Source organism: Pan paniscus, chromosome 13 (genome assembly GCF_029289425.2).
Source record: "Pan paniscus chromosome 13, NHGRI_mPanPan1-v2.0_pri, whole genome shotgun sequence".
Classification (NCBI taxonomy): Eukaryota; Metazoa; Chordata; class Mammalia; order Primates; family Hominidae; genus Pan; species Pan paniscus.
In genome coordinates, this window is record NC_073262.2 from 133,959,850 (window position 1) to 133,976,333 (window position 16,484).

General features: G+C 44.2%; 1 protein-coding gene across 22 annotated transcripts in view; it reads left to right on the forward strand.

Annotated features, from left to right (window-relative positions):
* Positions 1–16,484, forward strand: part of ARMC9 (armadillo repeat containing 9) — a 190,006-nt gene that overhangs the window by 134,757 nt on the left and 38,765 nt on the right. For 18 of the 22 annotated variants that reach the window (XM_063595609.1, XM_063595612.1, XM_063595613.1 and 15 more), the window contains one exon: positions 5,025–5,140. In XM_063595609.1, the coding sequence (XP_063451679.1) occupies positions 5,025–5,140 (116 nt within the window). Of the gene's footprint in view, positions 1–5,024; positions 5,250–16,484 lie in introns of those variants that run through there. The other 4 variants (XM_024927947.4, XM_063595616.1, XM_063595617.1 and 1 more) reach the window with 1 other exon arrangement.

Below are 16,484 nucleotides of genomic sequence, written 5' to 3' on the forward strand. Positions count from 1 at the left end.
GTCTCAACCACAACAACAGCAAACACTATATAGGGGAGGCAAAATTTTACCTTTCTCCCTTAGGATTTTTGGCTGGGCCTGAGAATTAAATTGATGTAAAACAGATACACAGGAGAAAAGCATATACATTTCTATAAGTTTTATGTGACATGGGAGCTCTCCTGCAGAAACGAAGGGAAAAGAACTGGCAGAACCTAAATGCTTTTAAACTAGGTTGAACAAAGAGAGGCAATGGTGGAAAAGTTACCAAATTATATGGGGAGGCTAAAGGAAGACAAGAATCATGTTACCCAGGTCTGTTTGTACAGAATTCTCTCAGCTCTGACAACATGTGGTTTTTTTCTTCTGGTACCCGGAGAGCATCTTTCACATGGGAGTTTTTATCGCTTGTTTTCAGGAAGAAAAGAGGAAGATTAGAATGTCCTTCTTGCATCAAGCGCCTTTACCTCAAAATAATCCTAAGCCAAAGTGGCTTATTTTGGAATGGCATATTCTGCCACCCCTTAACTGTAACTGGGGGCATTTGAAGTTTTCTTGCACACTGATTATTCACAAATACTCTAACAACATAGAGAATTACTAGAGACCATTCCTACACCAGGACAGATAGCAATCATTTGACTATGCATGGAAGGTACTGTGAATCATGGAAATTTTTCCCACTAAATCTAAATTAAGGCCAGGCTGAGTGGCTCACTCCTGTAATCCCAGCACTTTGGGAGGCTGAGGCAAGTGGATCACCTGAGGTCAGGAGTTCGAGACCAGCTTGGCCAGCATCGTGAAACCCCGTCTCTACTAAAAACACAAAAAATTAGCCAGGCATGGTGGCACATGCCTGTAGTCCCAGCTACTCGGGAAGCTGAGGCAGGAGAATTGCTTGAACCCAGGAGACGGAGGTTGCAGTGAGCCAAGATCGCGCCACTGTACTGCAGCCTGGGCAACAGAGCAAGCTCCGTCTCAAAACAAACAAACAAACAAAAAACAAGTGTAGGGCTGGGCATGGTGGCTCATGTGTGTAATCCCAGTGCTTTGGGAGGCTGAGGAATGAGGATCACTTGAGGCCAGGAGATCAAGACCAGCCTCAGCAACAATAGGAAGGCCCATCTCTACAGATTAATTAGCTATGGTGACGCATGCCTGTAGTCTCAACTACTTGGGAGGTTGAGACGGGAGGATCATTTGAGCCTAGGAGTTCAAGGCTTCAGTGAGCTATGATTGCACCACTGCACTCCAGCCTAGGTGGCAGAGCAAGACCTTGTCTCAAAAACCTACACGTACATAAAATGACCATGTGACACATTAAGTTTCATTAGCTCTGGTAATTCTGCCTTGATGTCTTCATTCACATGCCTGTTGCCTCTTCATCATATGATGACGGGTACATTTCCTGGCACAAATCTGTGATCAACTCAGGAAGAAGGCCAAATGTGCAGGTCAGCCAAATCTGCCCCTACAGTGCTTTCCTGAAGCTCCACTTGGTGACCTCCACTTAACTAACTGGTCAAAACTGGGTCCTATGGCCCCTAGCTGCACGGGAGTCTGGGAGGTGAGTATTTTTAAGTAGACACATTGCCGTGCTGACAAAATCAGTTCTGTTGGTCAGGAAGGAGAGGGTGAATATTATGTAGACTGCTAACAGTGTCTGCCTCCCCTTTCAGATTATTTTCTATGTATACAGAGATATAGATGATTGATTGATCAATAGATAGATAGATAGATAGATAGAGTATACCTGTATTTTTTTACAGAAATTCATACTGCTTTATAATGTCTTTAAGCGATTCACAAATACTCAAAACCAATTAGTAAGAAATTTTTTTTACCTAAATTGACATGTTGACCAACTTTTACTACTGAGTAAATTGCATTCAGCTAAATAATATGCTCTTTTTTTATTGTGCTTAAATATGCTGCATTTTTTAGTAGCAGAACCTTCTTTCAAATAAATAATCTCCGTCTGTAACACTGATGAAAGCCGGGTTCTCTGAATGAGTATAGGTGGATGTGAGGAGCCCTTGCTCTCCTCTCTTCCCAGACCCCAAAGCATTTCTGCGGAACTCAGTATAAACAGCTCTGTCTCAGCAGGTTGTTGGACAAGATACCCTCTAAGATCCTTCAGCCCACAAAGGCTTCTTTGCAACTGAGGGGCCCGAGAGTAGGCTGGGTGGCTCACACTGCAAGCAAGGGGAGGGGAAGCCCAGGCCAGCAAGAACAGGCTGGGAAGCAGCTGCACTGCCAGGCCCTGCACACTGAAGCCGCTCCACTGAGGGCCTTTCTTCAGGCATTTTTGCAACAGACCAGGCAGTGCTGGCCCACAGGCCAGACGCAGTTTCCCCATCCACTGGAGAGGAAAAATGCCAACCACTTTAAATTATTTTCCAGGTTTCTGTAGTTTAAGGAGATGAAATAACTGGCAGAGTCTAAAATATTCTCGAATACGTGACATGTTCTGTCATTTCCAGGAAGACATTGGGAGGAGCGAGCTCAGATGACCGCTGACAGTGGGGAAGTGGAGGCAGAGGACTAGTCACAGGCTCGAGAAAACCCGCATGTTGACTGTTTCCCCTTTTCCAGTTGCCTTCTTAGTGTTTCTCTGTGGGAGGGCTCAGGGGTCCTCTGGCATGAGGGACAGGAAAAAGAGAAGGCAAGAGTCACCCTGGAGCACCGTGATGAGAGCGTGTAAAGCCGACCCTAGATCCTCCTGGATCGGGGAAGTGGGGTGGAAGGGAAGTTACAGTGGAAGCAGACAGCAGTGTTAAGTGGTTGCAGTGAAAATATCCTGCCTTGGTAGATTTCTTTAGAGACAGAAAAGGCGACGCAACTGCATTTTAGTTTTTATTTACGTGGCTTAGTTACATTCCATTTCCCCCAAGAAGCTGGGTGCCTCCCACTTTCTCACTCTCCCAGGCTTTTTCCCTTTCACTCTTCTTTCCATCCCTCCCCACCTCCTAGTCAGGGCAGGGTTTTTTTGTTTTTGTTTTTGTTTGAGATGCTCTTGTTGCCCAGGCTGGAGTGCAATGGCGCCATCTCGGCTCACTGCAACCTCCACCTCCCTGGTTCAAGTGATTATCCTGCCTCAGCCTCCTGAGTCACTGGGATTACAGGCATGCACCACCATGCCTAGCTAATTTTGTATTTTTAGTAGAGATGGGATTTCTCCATGTTAGTCAGGCTGGTCTCGAACTCCCAACCTCAAGTGATCCACCCACCTCGGCTTCCCAAAGTGCTGGGATTACAGGTGTGAGCCACTGTACCCGGACCAGGGCAGGTTTTGACCCCACCTGTCACTTCCCTGACTGAGAACTGTCTCAGGGTCCAGTGAGGCTCACTGAATCCCATAGGCACTGGCCCTTTTTTTCTTCCTCTCCCTGCCTAAGATACTAGATAAACGCAAAGGAATTTTCAGCAGAAATCAAAGATGAAATTCCAGTGTTCAAGAAGTTTGGTTTTTTGTTTTTTATTTTATTTACTTTTTGTTTTGAAATAATTATAGATTGATAGGAAGTTGCAAAAGTAACACAGACAGTTCCCAGGCGCCCTTCACATAATTTCCCCTGGTGCTAGTATCTTATGTAATTTATAGCATAATAATAGCAAAACCAGGAAGCTGACATTGGTATCATCCACAGACTTTATTCACATTTCACTAGTTTGACAGTGATTTCCTTTTTAAACAGTTTTTCTTAAGTATTAACATAATAGTAACCATGTTACAAAAAATTGTGGCAGAAAAAAATATTCTTAGTTCTACTGTCCTGTAGAGCCACCCTAATCATGTTAAGGTTCATTTCTTTCCAAGGTCTTTTTGTGCACTTTTAGCACAATTGAAAGCATTGTTTAGCTGGACACAGTGGCGTGCACTTGTAATCCCATCTACTGGGGAGGCTAAGGCAGGAAGATCACTCCACTGCACTCCAGCCTGGGCAACATGGCAAGACCTTGTCTCGAGGAAAAAAAAAAAAAGCATTCTTTATGTACATTATTATAACCTGATTTTTATTTAATGTTTTAAATAAATATATTTCTGCATAACCTGTTCTTTATCATTGTACATGGCTATATGATATATATATCAAGTGAATATGCCATGTTTTACTTATTTACTCCCCTGTTACTAGACATTAGATCATTTCAGTTTTACTCTATAATAACTTTATAATGAACAACCTTGTTTATCTTACGCTTTCCATGTTTTGGATTCATTCACTCGTATTTACACTCAAGGATGTGTGAACATTTTTACAACTCTTGATAAAATGCCAAATTGTTTTCCAAGAGTTGTCTCAAATTTCAATCTCCCTAATTAGTGTTAATCGTTAAACTAGTGTTTTAAACTATCGGGAGCAGTGGACGGGATCGTTTTTCTGTCATTCTTATAATAGTTGAAGAATGCCACCTTGTTTTGTGAAGTTGTAGTTTCTAATTTCTAGTAAAGTTGGTCTTTTTTGTTTCTTCTACTTACTAGTAATACTTTCTATTTTGTGACATGGTGGTTTGAATTCTTTGCCCGATTATCAATTTAGTGTTTTACTTACTGATTTGTAGGAGCTCCTTAGCTATGAAAATGTTAACCTTTAATCTGTTAAATTTGCTTCAAATACTTCTTCCAAGTTTGTTGTTTGCCTGTTGATTTGGTTTATTTTTAACATACTGCGCATGTGGAAATGTTCGTATTTTTATGAAATCAAATGTCCGTCTTTTTTTCCCTTCTCATTTTTACAAACCCAGTCCTTTTCAGAGATGTGATGAGTTACAGTAGATCAACCGCTTTCTTCCTTTTCCTAGGGTTTGACTTTGTTTTAATTTATACTGCTAAATGGTGTGATACACAAACCGTTAGCAAAAAAAAGGGTTTTTCCCCGCAATTTCTGTTTACCTGAATAATTTGTGACATGATCCTTCCTCATTTATTTGCAAAGCTTCTTATCATTATAGAGTAGTTTATTCAGTGTATTCTGCTTGACTTCTAGCTCAGCTCTCTAATAGATATTTCTCCAGCCCTTTTTTCTCTTTCCTTCCACCAGATCATGACCAACACAGGGAAGACAAGGCGGAAGGGGCTGGCTAATGTGCAGTGGAGCGGGGATGAGCCCCTGCAAAGGCCCGTCACCCCCGGCGGCCACAGAAACGGGTACCCAGTGTAAGTCAGGGCTAAAGGAAGCGGGAATTGACTTTCTTAAGCTTTGTTTTGATTACAGTGTAAGATGTATGTATTTTTAAAATTCAAAATAAAGCATTCATTTTGAAAAGCATTTATCTCTTTATTTTGGGGGGATTTTTGGAGGGAAAGAGGTTGAGTCCTTCTCCCTTCCCCCAGGATTTTTTTATTCCAGAAGGAGAAGTGGTTGGATTACAGGATCTCCAGGGCCACTTCAGAAGACAAATGTTGGCCAGAGTAATTTCAAAAGAAGGGACCTGAAAGGAATCGGGCTCTCTCCAGAAGGACTCCTGTCGTGCCTTTTCTGTGGCCTCTCGTCGCAGCACCAAGCCCTGTGTTGGGATTGGAATGTTACAGTTTAAGACTCGAAATCAATTTATTTTAGATGACTTTTTGGAACAACTGGATGCTGTTTTAGCTGCCGAGCCTTATTCATCTTCCATAGCCTTGCTCGTACCCCATTTGTAGAAATGAAATTTTAGTCTCGTTACGTAGAGCCTCTGGTCTCCCTGGAGGCCTAGACCCCTTGTGGGCTAGGGAGCCCCAGATCAGACAGTCCAGTGGGTGGTAGAGAAGCCACTTCTGTGGTCTGGGTGGCCTCTCTTTTCCTGTCTAGAGAGAATATTACAGCAAAATATTACAGAGAGCAGGCTAAAAACCTCCATATATTCATTCAAAAAATAATGGCCATGTAATTTTTAAAAGAATATACCGTGTTTTACTTAGTTATCCCCTGAAACTGGGCACTTTATTTTTTCCAGTCTTACTCTATTGCAATTTTGTAATGAACAACCAGGCAACGGAATTGAGCAACAAAACTCAGAAATGCCTGCCCTCATGGAGCTCTGTGCTGCCACGGACACCAGGGACACCAGGCAAGACAGACCCAGCTCCTTGATGAGTTCTGTTGCCCATCTGGGATTTGTCCTATAAATGTTTCAGGGCCCATGCCATAGATGAGTGCTCTGAGATCTGTTTGGTTTGATTTCATAATTAGGTATGATATGCTTATATTTCTAGGTGTTTATTTTTAGTTACTGATATATAAACTAGTACATGCCCTTTTCTCTCTTAAACTTACAATCAGTGTTTTTAACCTACAGAAAAGTTAAAGAATATTACACTGAAGATGGCCGGGCGTGGTGGCTCACACCTGTAATCCCAGCAGTTCGGGAGGCTGAGGCAGGCAAATCACAAAGTCAGGAGATCGAGACCATCCTGGCTAACATGGTGAAACCCCATCTCTACTAAAAATACAAAAAATTAGCCCAGCATGGTGGCAGGCACCTGTAGTCCCAGCTACTCGGGAGGCTGAGGCAGGAGAATGCCGTGAACCCAGGAGGCAGAGCTTGCAGTGAGCTGAGATCTCGCCACTAGCACTCAGCCTGGGCGATAGAGCGACACTCCGTCTCAAAAAATAAAAAAAAAAAAAAATTACACTGAAGAGCTTTCAATTAACATTTGTGTGCCCTATCTCTCTCTCTTGCTCTCCTTCTGTGTGTATGATACGTAATTTACATGCGTATACATTTTTTTGCTCAACTATCTGAGAGAAGATTGTAGACTTTTGCACATAACCCCACTATCACAGCTAAGAAATTTGACAGTAATAATATGGATATAGTATTATAGTATTCCTTAATTGTCCCCTAAAGGTTCTTTACATCTGAGTGGTTTTGGATCATTTGGTTTTCATCCAGCAATACGGCCAGTTACCAATTACTAGTAAATCTAGTTGATAAATATAATACCTTTTTAAATGGAAGTAGCAACAGGAACTAATAAAATTCCTCTTGGCTTGACATGGGAAAGAGGACACTGAATCATTGTCTTAAAAGTATTTTTCAATTATTTTTTAAAATAATTAAAACCCTGCTTTCATGAGAGGCAACAATGACATAAGGCTATTTTAATCAGAGATAAGGATAGGGAATCTAATAAATGTGGGGCTAACCAGTGGGCACAGTTAATTCTTGGGTCAGGTGTTCTTCTTTGTAGAGAAATTTGAGGATGTTTTCCATGCCTGGGAGCACATCTGTCTCCCCTCTGATATGTGGGGGTGGCCCCATCAAGATCTTTGGCTGTGGCAAGCTGCCAGGTAATGAGGGCAGCTCATTTTCCTGAAACCATGGAACTTCCCACTATAATGATGCAGTCGCCCCGTCACCAGCTTCCCTTATCAGGCCTCAACAAACATTTTTATCACTTCTCTGCCATATGGTGTTCTCATTGCTGGGGTTGCAGAAATCAATAAGATGTGACTCCCTGCCCTCAGAAGCACACAGACCAAGCTGTGTGGTAGGGAAAGAGGTGGTCAATGGAATGCAGTGGGCACTCTCCCCAGCGCATGGGTACTCCAGATGGGCTACACGATGCTGATGTGCAAGATTTGCAGTTCTGCCTTTGCATCTCGAGCTCACCTCTACAAAGTTTGAATGCTGGGGGTCTTGGACATCATCCTCTACAGATAAGAGACTACTATATGTGATGTAAGATAGGCATCCTGGCTTATTTTTCTCCATGTAGAGAGCTACTCTTCTCTACACCACCTATAAACAGCTCATTATTTCTCCACTGATTCAAGGTGCCACTTTAATTCTATATCCCCTCCAGTCACCCTAGCTCTCTATTTTGACACATTGTCCAGTTGCCTGTTGCCACACCAGTGTTTATTGCACAGATTCTTAGCATATCTAAATATTGCATAGAAAAATCCTCTCTCCCTGCCTGACTTTGGCTTTCTCTTTCAGAGCTGATTTAACTATGTAGAGACCTTTATTTTTCTGTAAGCATTTAAAAATAAGTCTGGCAACTTCCTTAAAAAATCCTTTTAGGATTTTGATTAGTATCACATTAAATTTATGTAATGTTTTGGAGATGATTGAAATCTTTGCAATGTTAAGTCACTGTGCAGCATTACATCATATTAATTTTATATGTTAAGACAGAATAATGGTCCCTCAAAGATGTCCACATCCTAATCCCCACAACCTGTGACTAAATGACATTACATGGCAAAAAGGACTTTGCTGATGTGATTAAGTTAAGGATCTAGAGATAGATGATTCTGGATAATCTGGGTGGGCCCAATGTAATCACAAGGGGCCTTACTGAAGGGAAGCAGGAGTGTCAGAAACAAAAGGAGGTGTGACAACTGTGTCAGAAGTCTGAGTGATGCAAGGCCATGAGCCGAGGAATGCAGACACCCTCTAGAAACTGGAAAAGGCAAGGAAATAAATTCTCTCCTGGAGCCTCCAGAAAGAATGCACCCCTGTTGACCCACTGTAAACTCCTGACCTCCATAATTGTGAGACAAGTTTGTGTTGTTTTCAGTCACTAAGTTTGTGGTAAGACTGCAAATTATGAAACAACTACAGGAAAACATTGGGGAATGTCTCCAGGACATTGTTCTGGGCGAACATTTCTTGAGTAATACCTGACAAGCACAGGCAACCAAAGCAAAAATGAACAAATGGGATCACATCAAGTTAAAAAGCTTCTATAGCAAAGGAAACAATCAACAAAGTGAAGAGACAGCCCACAGAATGGGAGAAAATATTTGCAAACTACCCATCTGACAAAGGATTAATAATCAGAATTAAAAAGGAGCTCAAACAACTCTATAGGAAAAAGTCTAATAGTTGGATTAAAAAAATGGGCAAAAGATTTGAATAGACATTTCTCAAAAGAAGACACATAGATGACAAACAGGCTTATGAAAGGGTGCTCAGCATCATTGATCATCAGAGATGCAAATCAACACTACACTGAGATACCTTCTCACCCCTGTTAAAACGGCTTATCTCCAAAAGTCAGGCAATAACAAATGCTGGCAAGAATGTGGAGAAAAGGGAACCCTCATACACTGTTGGTGAGAATGTAAATTAGTACAGCCACTATGGAGAACAGTTTGGAGATTCCTCGAAGAACTAAAAATAGAGCTACCACATGATCCAGCAGTCCCGCTGCTGGGTATATACCCAACAGAAAGGAAGTCCATGTGTCAAAGATAGCTCTGCACCCCATGCTTGCTGCAGCACCGTTCACAGGAGCCAAGATTTGGAAGTAGCCTCAGTGTCCATCAGCAGATGAATGGACAAAGAAAATGTGGTACATATACACAATGGAGTACTATTCAGTGCAAAAGAATGAGATCCAGTCATTTGCAAAACATGGATGGAACTGGAGATCATTATGCTACATGAAATAAGCCAGGCACAGAAAGTCAAACATCACACGTTCCCACTTACTTAAACAATCTAAACAATTGAGCTCATGGAGATAGAGAGTAGAAGGATGGTTACTAGAGACCGGGAAGGGTGGTTGGTTGGGGGTGGTGGCTAGGGGAGTTGGAGAAGGTTAATGGTGCCAAAAAAACACATAAAGAATGGGCCAGGCATGGTGGCTCATGCCTGTAATCTCAACACTTTGGGAGGCCAAGGCGGGTAGATCACTTAAGGTCAGGAGTTCGAGACCAACCTGGCCAACGTGGTAAAACCCTGTCTCTACTAAAAATACAAAAATTAACCAGGTGCGGTAGCGAGTGCCTGTAATCCAGCTCCTCGGGAGGCTGAGGCAGGAGAATCACTTGAACCTGGGAGACAGAGGTTGCAGTGAGCTGAGATCACACCACTGCAATCCAGCCTAGGTAACAGAGTGAGACCCCCAACTTAAAAAAAAAAAAAGAGTAAGACCTAGTATTTGATAGCACAACAGAGTGACTATAGTCAATAATAATTTAATTGTACATTTTAAAATAACTAAAAGAGTATGATTGGAATTTTTTTTACACACAGGATGAATACTTGAGGGGATGAGTACTCCATTCTCCATGATGTGATTCTTACACATTGCATGCCTGTATCAAAACAATTCACGTATACTATACATATATACACCTACTGTACCCACAAACATCTAAAAAAAAAAAAAATTGAGGGGAGTCTTGCTCTGTTGCCCAGGCTGGAGTGCAGTGGCACAGGCTTGGCAACTGCAAGCTCCGCCTCCCAGGTTCAAGCGATTCTCCTGCCTCAGCCTCCCAAGTAGCTGGGATTACAGGCACCCGCCACCACACCTGGCTAATTTTTAAATTTTCTGTAGAGAAGGGATTTCACCATGTTGGCCAGGCTGGTCTTGAACTCCTCACCTCAGGCGATCCGCCTGCCTCAGCCTCCCAAAATGCTGGGATTACAGGTGCGAGCCACTGTGCCTGGCCTTAAAAATTGAAAATTAAAACAAAAATATTACGGTACTTTGTTAGAACAGCAGTAGAAAATGAAGACAACCATCCTGTGTGCAAGTACAGGATGACTCTCCAGTTCTTTAGGTCTTGTTTGATACATTTCCTTGCTAGGAGAAACCTGAGGCCAGGCATGGTGGCTCACACCTGCAATCCTAGCACTTTGGGAGGTTGAGGCAGGAGCATTGCTTCAGTCCCAGAGGTCGTGGCTGCAGTGAGCTGTGATTGTGCCACTGCTCTCCAGCCTGGGCAACAAAGTGAGACCCTTGTCTCAAAAAAAAAAAAAAAAGAAAAAGAAACTTCGTATGTTCAAGGCAATGGTGGGCATGTTCTTGAGGGAAGGTCAGGACCCTTCTCAGCCCTGGAGGTTGGATGTGTTTAATTTAGCCCAGTTTTTTAAATTTAACTCCCCTTGTCAATGATGATCTCAATGGGCATGCAATCCATTCCAGCCATGGGATCTAAGATTTTCCAACTTTTATGAAGGGCTTGAGAAACTCTGTACTTTCTTTTCCCCTTTTGGGCTTTGACTGTTGCTTGAGATGCTATGCTTGGAGGTCCTGCAGCCATCCTATTTGCACAAAGTGACAATTCTTTTTTTTTTTTTTTTTTGAGACAGAGTCTCGCTCTGTCACCCAGGCTGGAGTGCAGTGGCACAATCTCGGCTCACTGCAAGCTCCATCTCCCAGTTCACGCCATTCTCCTGCCTCAGCCTCCCGAGTAGTTGGGACTACAGGCGCCCGCCACCATGCCCAGCTATTTTTTTGTATTTTTAGTGGAGACGGGGTTTCACTGTGTTAGGATGGTCTCGATCTCCTGACCTCGTGATCCGCCTGTCTCGGTCTCCCAAAGTGCTGGGATTACAGGCGTGAGCCACTGCACCCGGCCACAAAGTGACAATTCTAAGAACAAAAGCAAAACCACACCAGGAAGGCCAGGGAAACCCAGCAGAGAGAACCTGGATCTGCAGCAAAGTCACTCAGCTTTGCATTCCCCACCCTGTACTCGCTCCCTCTGGAATTCTGTTTATGTTGAATATTACATTTCCCTTACCGTTTAAACCAGTGGTGTTGAACTTTTGTTACTTGTAGTCCAAAACATGTATGGAACAAGTAAATATAAAGAAAATAAAAATTATTTATTCCAGCAACCAGAGAGAATTATGATCATCATTTTAGTGTATTACATTTAGTGTAGTTTTTTCCTACTTATATTTTTAGCAAACAAGAAACCTTTTAGTGTTTGTGTATGTGTCTACATGTATATATGGTTTGTTTGCAGTTTGATTTTTGTTTGTTTTCTTTTGCATTGTTGAACATCCTGTAAAAGATGATTTAATGATTTATATTATATTTACATACCCTAATTTATATAGCCATGCTGCCATTTCTGACATTCGTTTTTACTGATTTGGAGTTATTATATGCTTGGTGAACCAGTAAGTACATAAATATTCGTAACTAAAACAAAAAAAAAATGATGACCCTCCCTTCACCACCAGCACCCTCTGGTATCCTGTTGCCAGGAGTGTGGATACATCTAGAATCTTAGTCCTCTTGAGGACACAATGACAGTATGTATTGCACACATTCAGAATACCAGGACTTTTTTGGTTTTGTTTTAAGACAGCATCTCGCTCTGTCACCCCGGCTGGAGTATAGCGGCACAATCACAGCTCACTGCAGCTTGACCTCCTGGGCTCAAACCATCCTCCCACCTCAGCCTCCCAAGCAGCTGGGACCACAGGCATGCGCCACCACATCTGGCTGAATTTTTAATTTTTTGTGGAGACAGGGTCTCACTATGTTGCCTAGTCTTGAACTCCTGAGTTCAAGCAATCCTCCTACCTCAGCCTTCCAAAGTGCTGGGATTACAGGTGTGAGCCACTATGCCCAGCCCAGCCACTAGTACTTTTGGAGCCAGTAATTCCACTGCTAAGATTTTTTTTTTTTTTAACAGTCTTGCTCTGTCGCCCAGGCTGGAGTGCAATGGTACTATCTCAGCTTCTTGCAACCTCGGTCTCCTGGGTTCAAGCGATTCTCCTTTCTCCTGTCTCAGCCTCCCAAGTAGCTGGGATTACAGGCGCCTGCCACCACGCCCAGCTAATTTTATTTTATTTTATTTATTTATTTATTTTTTTTTTAGTAGAGACGGGTTTTCACCATGTTGGCCAGGCTGATCTGGGACTCCTGACCTCAAGTGATCCGCCCGCCTTGGCTTCCCAAAGTGCTGGGATTACAGGCGTGAGCCACCGCACCCACTGCTAGGATTTTATACTGAGAAATAATCAGATGTTCACAGGATAGATAGATAGATAGATAGATGACAGGTAGGTAGATAGATGGATAGAAGATAGGTAGGTAGGTAGACATAGATATAGATAAATAGATAACCATATATACACACAAAAGGTTATTTGTTGCAATATTATTCATAAAATTAGAAATTACATTCCCAGGCCGGGCGCGGGGGCTCACACCTGTAATCCCAGCAGTTTGGGAGGCCAAGGCAGGTGGATCACAAGGTCAGGAGTTCCAGACCAGCCTGGCCAAGATGTTGAATCCCCGTCTCTACTAAAAATACAAAAATTTGGCCGGGCGCCATGGCTCACGCCTATAATCCCAGCACTTTGGGAGGCCGAGATGGGCGGATCACAAGGTCAAGAGAACGAGCCATCCTGGCTAACACGATGAAACCTGGTCTCTACTAAAAATACAAAACAAATTAGCTGGGCGTAGTGGCGGGTAGTCCCAGCTGAGGCAGGAGAATGGCGTGAACCCAGGAGGCAGAGCTTGCAGTGAGCCGAGATCGCACCACTGCACCCCAGCCTGGGCGACAGAACGAGACTCGGTCTCAAAAATAAAATAAATAAATAAATAAATAAAATACAAAAATTAGCCAGGCACGGTGGTAGGCGCCGGTAGTCCCAGCTATTTGGGAGGCTAAGGCAGGAGAATCACCTGAACCCAGGAGGCAGAGGTTGCAGTGAGCCGAGATCATGCCACTGCACTCTAGCCTAGGCAACAGAGTGAGACTCCATCTCAAAAAAAAGAAAAAGAAAAATTACATTCGCAAAATAGGAGGCTGGTTATATAAATTATGATATATTCACACAAAAGAGTACGGAAGATGATGTTTTAGAAAAATATTGAATGACATGGGAAGAGCCTCACAATATATTGCTAAGTGAAAAAGCAGATTATGGAATGCTGTGAACATAGCATGCTGGCCATTTAGAGTGAACCCCAGCTAGAATTTTTAAGTGTATATTTGCATATTTTTAAAGATTTTTTAAAAAATCAAATGTTAAGTGGTTGTGCTTAGATATTGGGAGTGCAGGTCATTTATATATTCTATATATTTATCTAATTTTTCATGAAAAACACTTACTGGTTTTATAATCAAGGAAAAAAAGGTTGCAGGTAAACACATTTGCCTTGTGCAATGGGGGCTCTCCCACCCCACCTCAGCCTAGCATCAGCTGCGCCTCCCTGGCCATTTTCTTCCCACCCAACCCTGCCCCCTTCGATGGTTCCAGATCCTTCTGTCTCCCCGATCTCTGTGCAATCCCTGGACACATCCTTTGCTCTGTCTTCATCCTCCCCTCCCGCTGCCTTCCTTGGGCCTCTTGACAGGCTCTGGGGCTGTGCCTTCCTCCCTCTCAGGCCCTCTCTGGCTGTGTCCCTGCCCCATCTTCCTCTCCATTCAGCCCTCCGTGGCCAGGCGATGACTTCCAGAGGGTATTTCTGCCAAGACCACAGGTGACCTTCCAGTTTCCAACCCCGGAGGACACTCAGGGCACATTGTCCCCACTCTTTCAGTTGCCGGCTGCTGACCCCTCCTAGGAGTCATTCCACCCCAGTCTCCATGTGCTGGCCTCGGCCTCTCACCCCCTTCCTCCCTGGAGGCCCCAGTGAAGGCCCTAACTCCATCCTGCCTGTTCCCTAGTTTCCACTACTCACTCATGACACCCACACTCAGCCCAGATGTCCCTACAGCACCCCAATTCAGCATTTCCTAGAACGACACAGTTGCCATCTGAGTCCCCTGCTTCAGGGCATGGCATGAGTGCCCGCAAACAGCCAAGCCAGAGTCCAGCAGGTTTGCACACTCCTCCCACCCCGTCCTGCCCACCACTGGCCTTCACGGCTCAGGGAGTTCCTCCTAACAGTGTTCCCTGCCACCGGCTACCTTCCACGACTGTGGATGGAATGATGTTTCTAGCAGGGAATGTCATTCCTTTGGTTCTCCATTACTTGGGGATCAAGTTTAAATTCGGGCCTTACAGACTGCTTCTCAATTGACACCCCTGTCACAAGCATCAGAGCCCCCCAGGACACCCTGCCCCCTCCACACTACTGTCGCACAGGTCTTTTCAGGAGAGGGAGGTAGGGGACATCCATATTTTGTGATGTTTTAAATCTTTCTGTAACAATGCAGCATACACACACACACACACACACACACACACACACACACACACACCCCATATATAGATATATAGATTTTTTTCCCCTCTTCACCTTGCTCATGGTGTTACTTCTGCTGGAAAACCTTCCCTCTTCTGGCACCTGGCAGAACTGAGTTCAAAACTCAGAAAAGAGTTCAAAACTGAGTTGGCTAGGAGTGTGGTGGCTCACGCCTGTAATCCTAGGACTTTGGGAGGCCAAGGTGGTAGGATCACTTGAGCTCAGTTCAAAACCAGCCAAGTCAACACAGACCTCATCTCCATTTAAAGAAAAAAAAAAAAAGACTGATTGCCCACCTCGGGAAGACTTTCCTGCCCCCCTCAGGCTCCTTATCTTTGACTTTGGGTTGAGCCATGTGAATTTTTTTTTTTTTTTTTTTTTTTTTTTGAGACAGAGTCTCACTCTGTTGCCCAGGCTGGAGTGCAATGGTGCAATCTTGGCTCACTACAACCTCCGCCTCCCTGGCTCAAGCGATTCTCCTGCCTCAGCCTCTTGAGTAGCTGGGACTACAGGTATACATCACCACGTCCCACTAATTTTTATATTTTTAGTAGAGACGGGGTTTCACCATGTTGGCCAAGCTGGTCTCAAACTCCTGACCTCAAGTGATCTGCCCGCCTTGGCCTCCCAAAGTGCTGGGATTACAGGCATGAGCCGCCACGCCTAGCCAGACATATGAAATTGACATTCAAAAACAACCATTTGCAGGGTCCAGCCCTAGGCAGGCATGAGCTTGTCGTGTGTTCCCCACTGAGCCCTTGTTGGAGTAGGTGGCCCATATCTCCTTGTTGAAGGGGGAGTGAGGGCTCCGTTGCCTTACAGATAACTGGAGGGCCTTCCTCGGAGATCTGTGATCAAGGTTGACCCAATGAGGCTGTCCCAGCCAGCTGGCCCTCGCAACTGGCTGGATCTGGTGCAATGAAGCTCTCAGCACTTGTCTGCTGGGCGAAGGTGTCTCCCCCAGCTTGGGTGCCAACATGAGGCACTGCAAAGGAGCTGTTCTGCACACATCCTTTAGGTAGTGTTACAAGAAAGTTAAGTTCTAGGCCAGTCACAGTGGCTCACACCTGTAATCCCAGCACTTTGGGAGGCCAAGGTGAGAGGATTGCTTGAGCCCAGGAGTTCGAGACCAGTCCTGGCAACATGGAGAGACCTTGTCTCTACAAAAAATAAAAAAATCAGTTGAGTGTGGAGGCGCCCATCTGTAGTCCCAGCTACTCCGGAGGCTGAGATGGGAGGATCACTTGAGCCTGGGAGGTCAAGGCTACAGTGAGCTGTGGTTGCACCATGGCACTCCAGCCTGGGCGACAGAGTGAGACCCTGTCTCTAAGAAAAAAAGAAGAAAGTTCTGCAGTCTCGTTCTTGGCCAACACTTGCCACGGCTGACATGACATGTTATGTCTTCTCTGGTTGGATTCATCCCTTCATTCATCTGCTTCATCCTTGGAGAAACCAGCAGATCCGTGCCTTACGTTGTTTGCTTGAAATGTCATGGTCCCATGTCACCCAGGGTCGTAACACGTAATTGTGTGTTAGGAATACACCACGCCATGTATCACTGTGAATACAGAAGGGGGCTAACAGGAGCAAGGGGAGGCTACTGCCTCAGAGGGTCAGC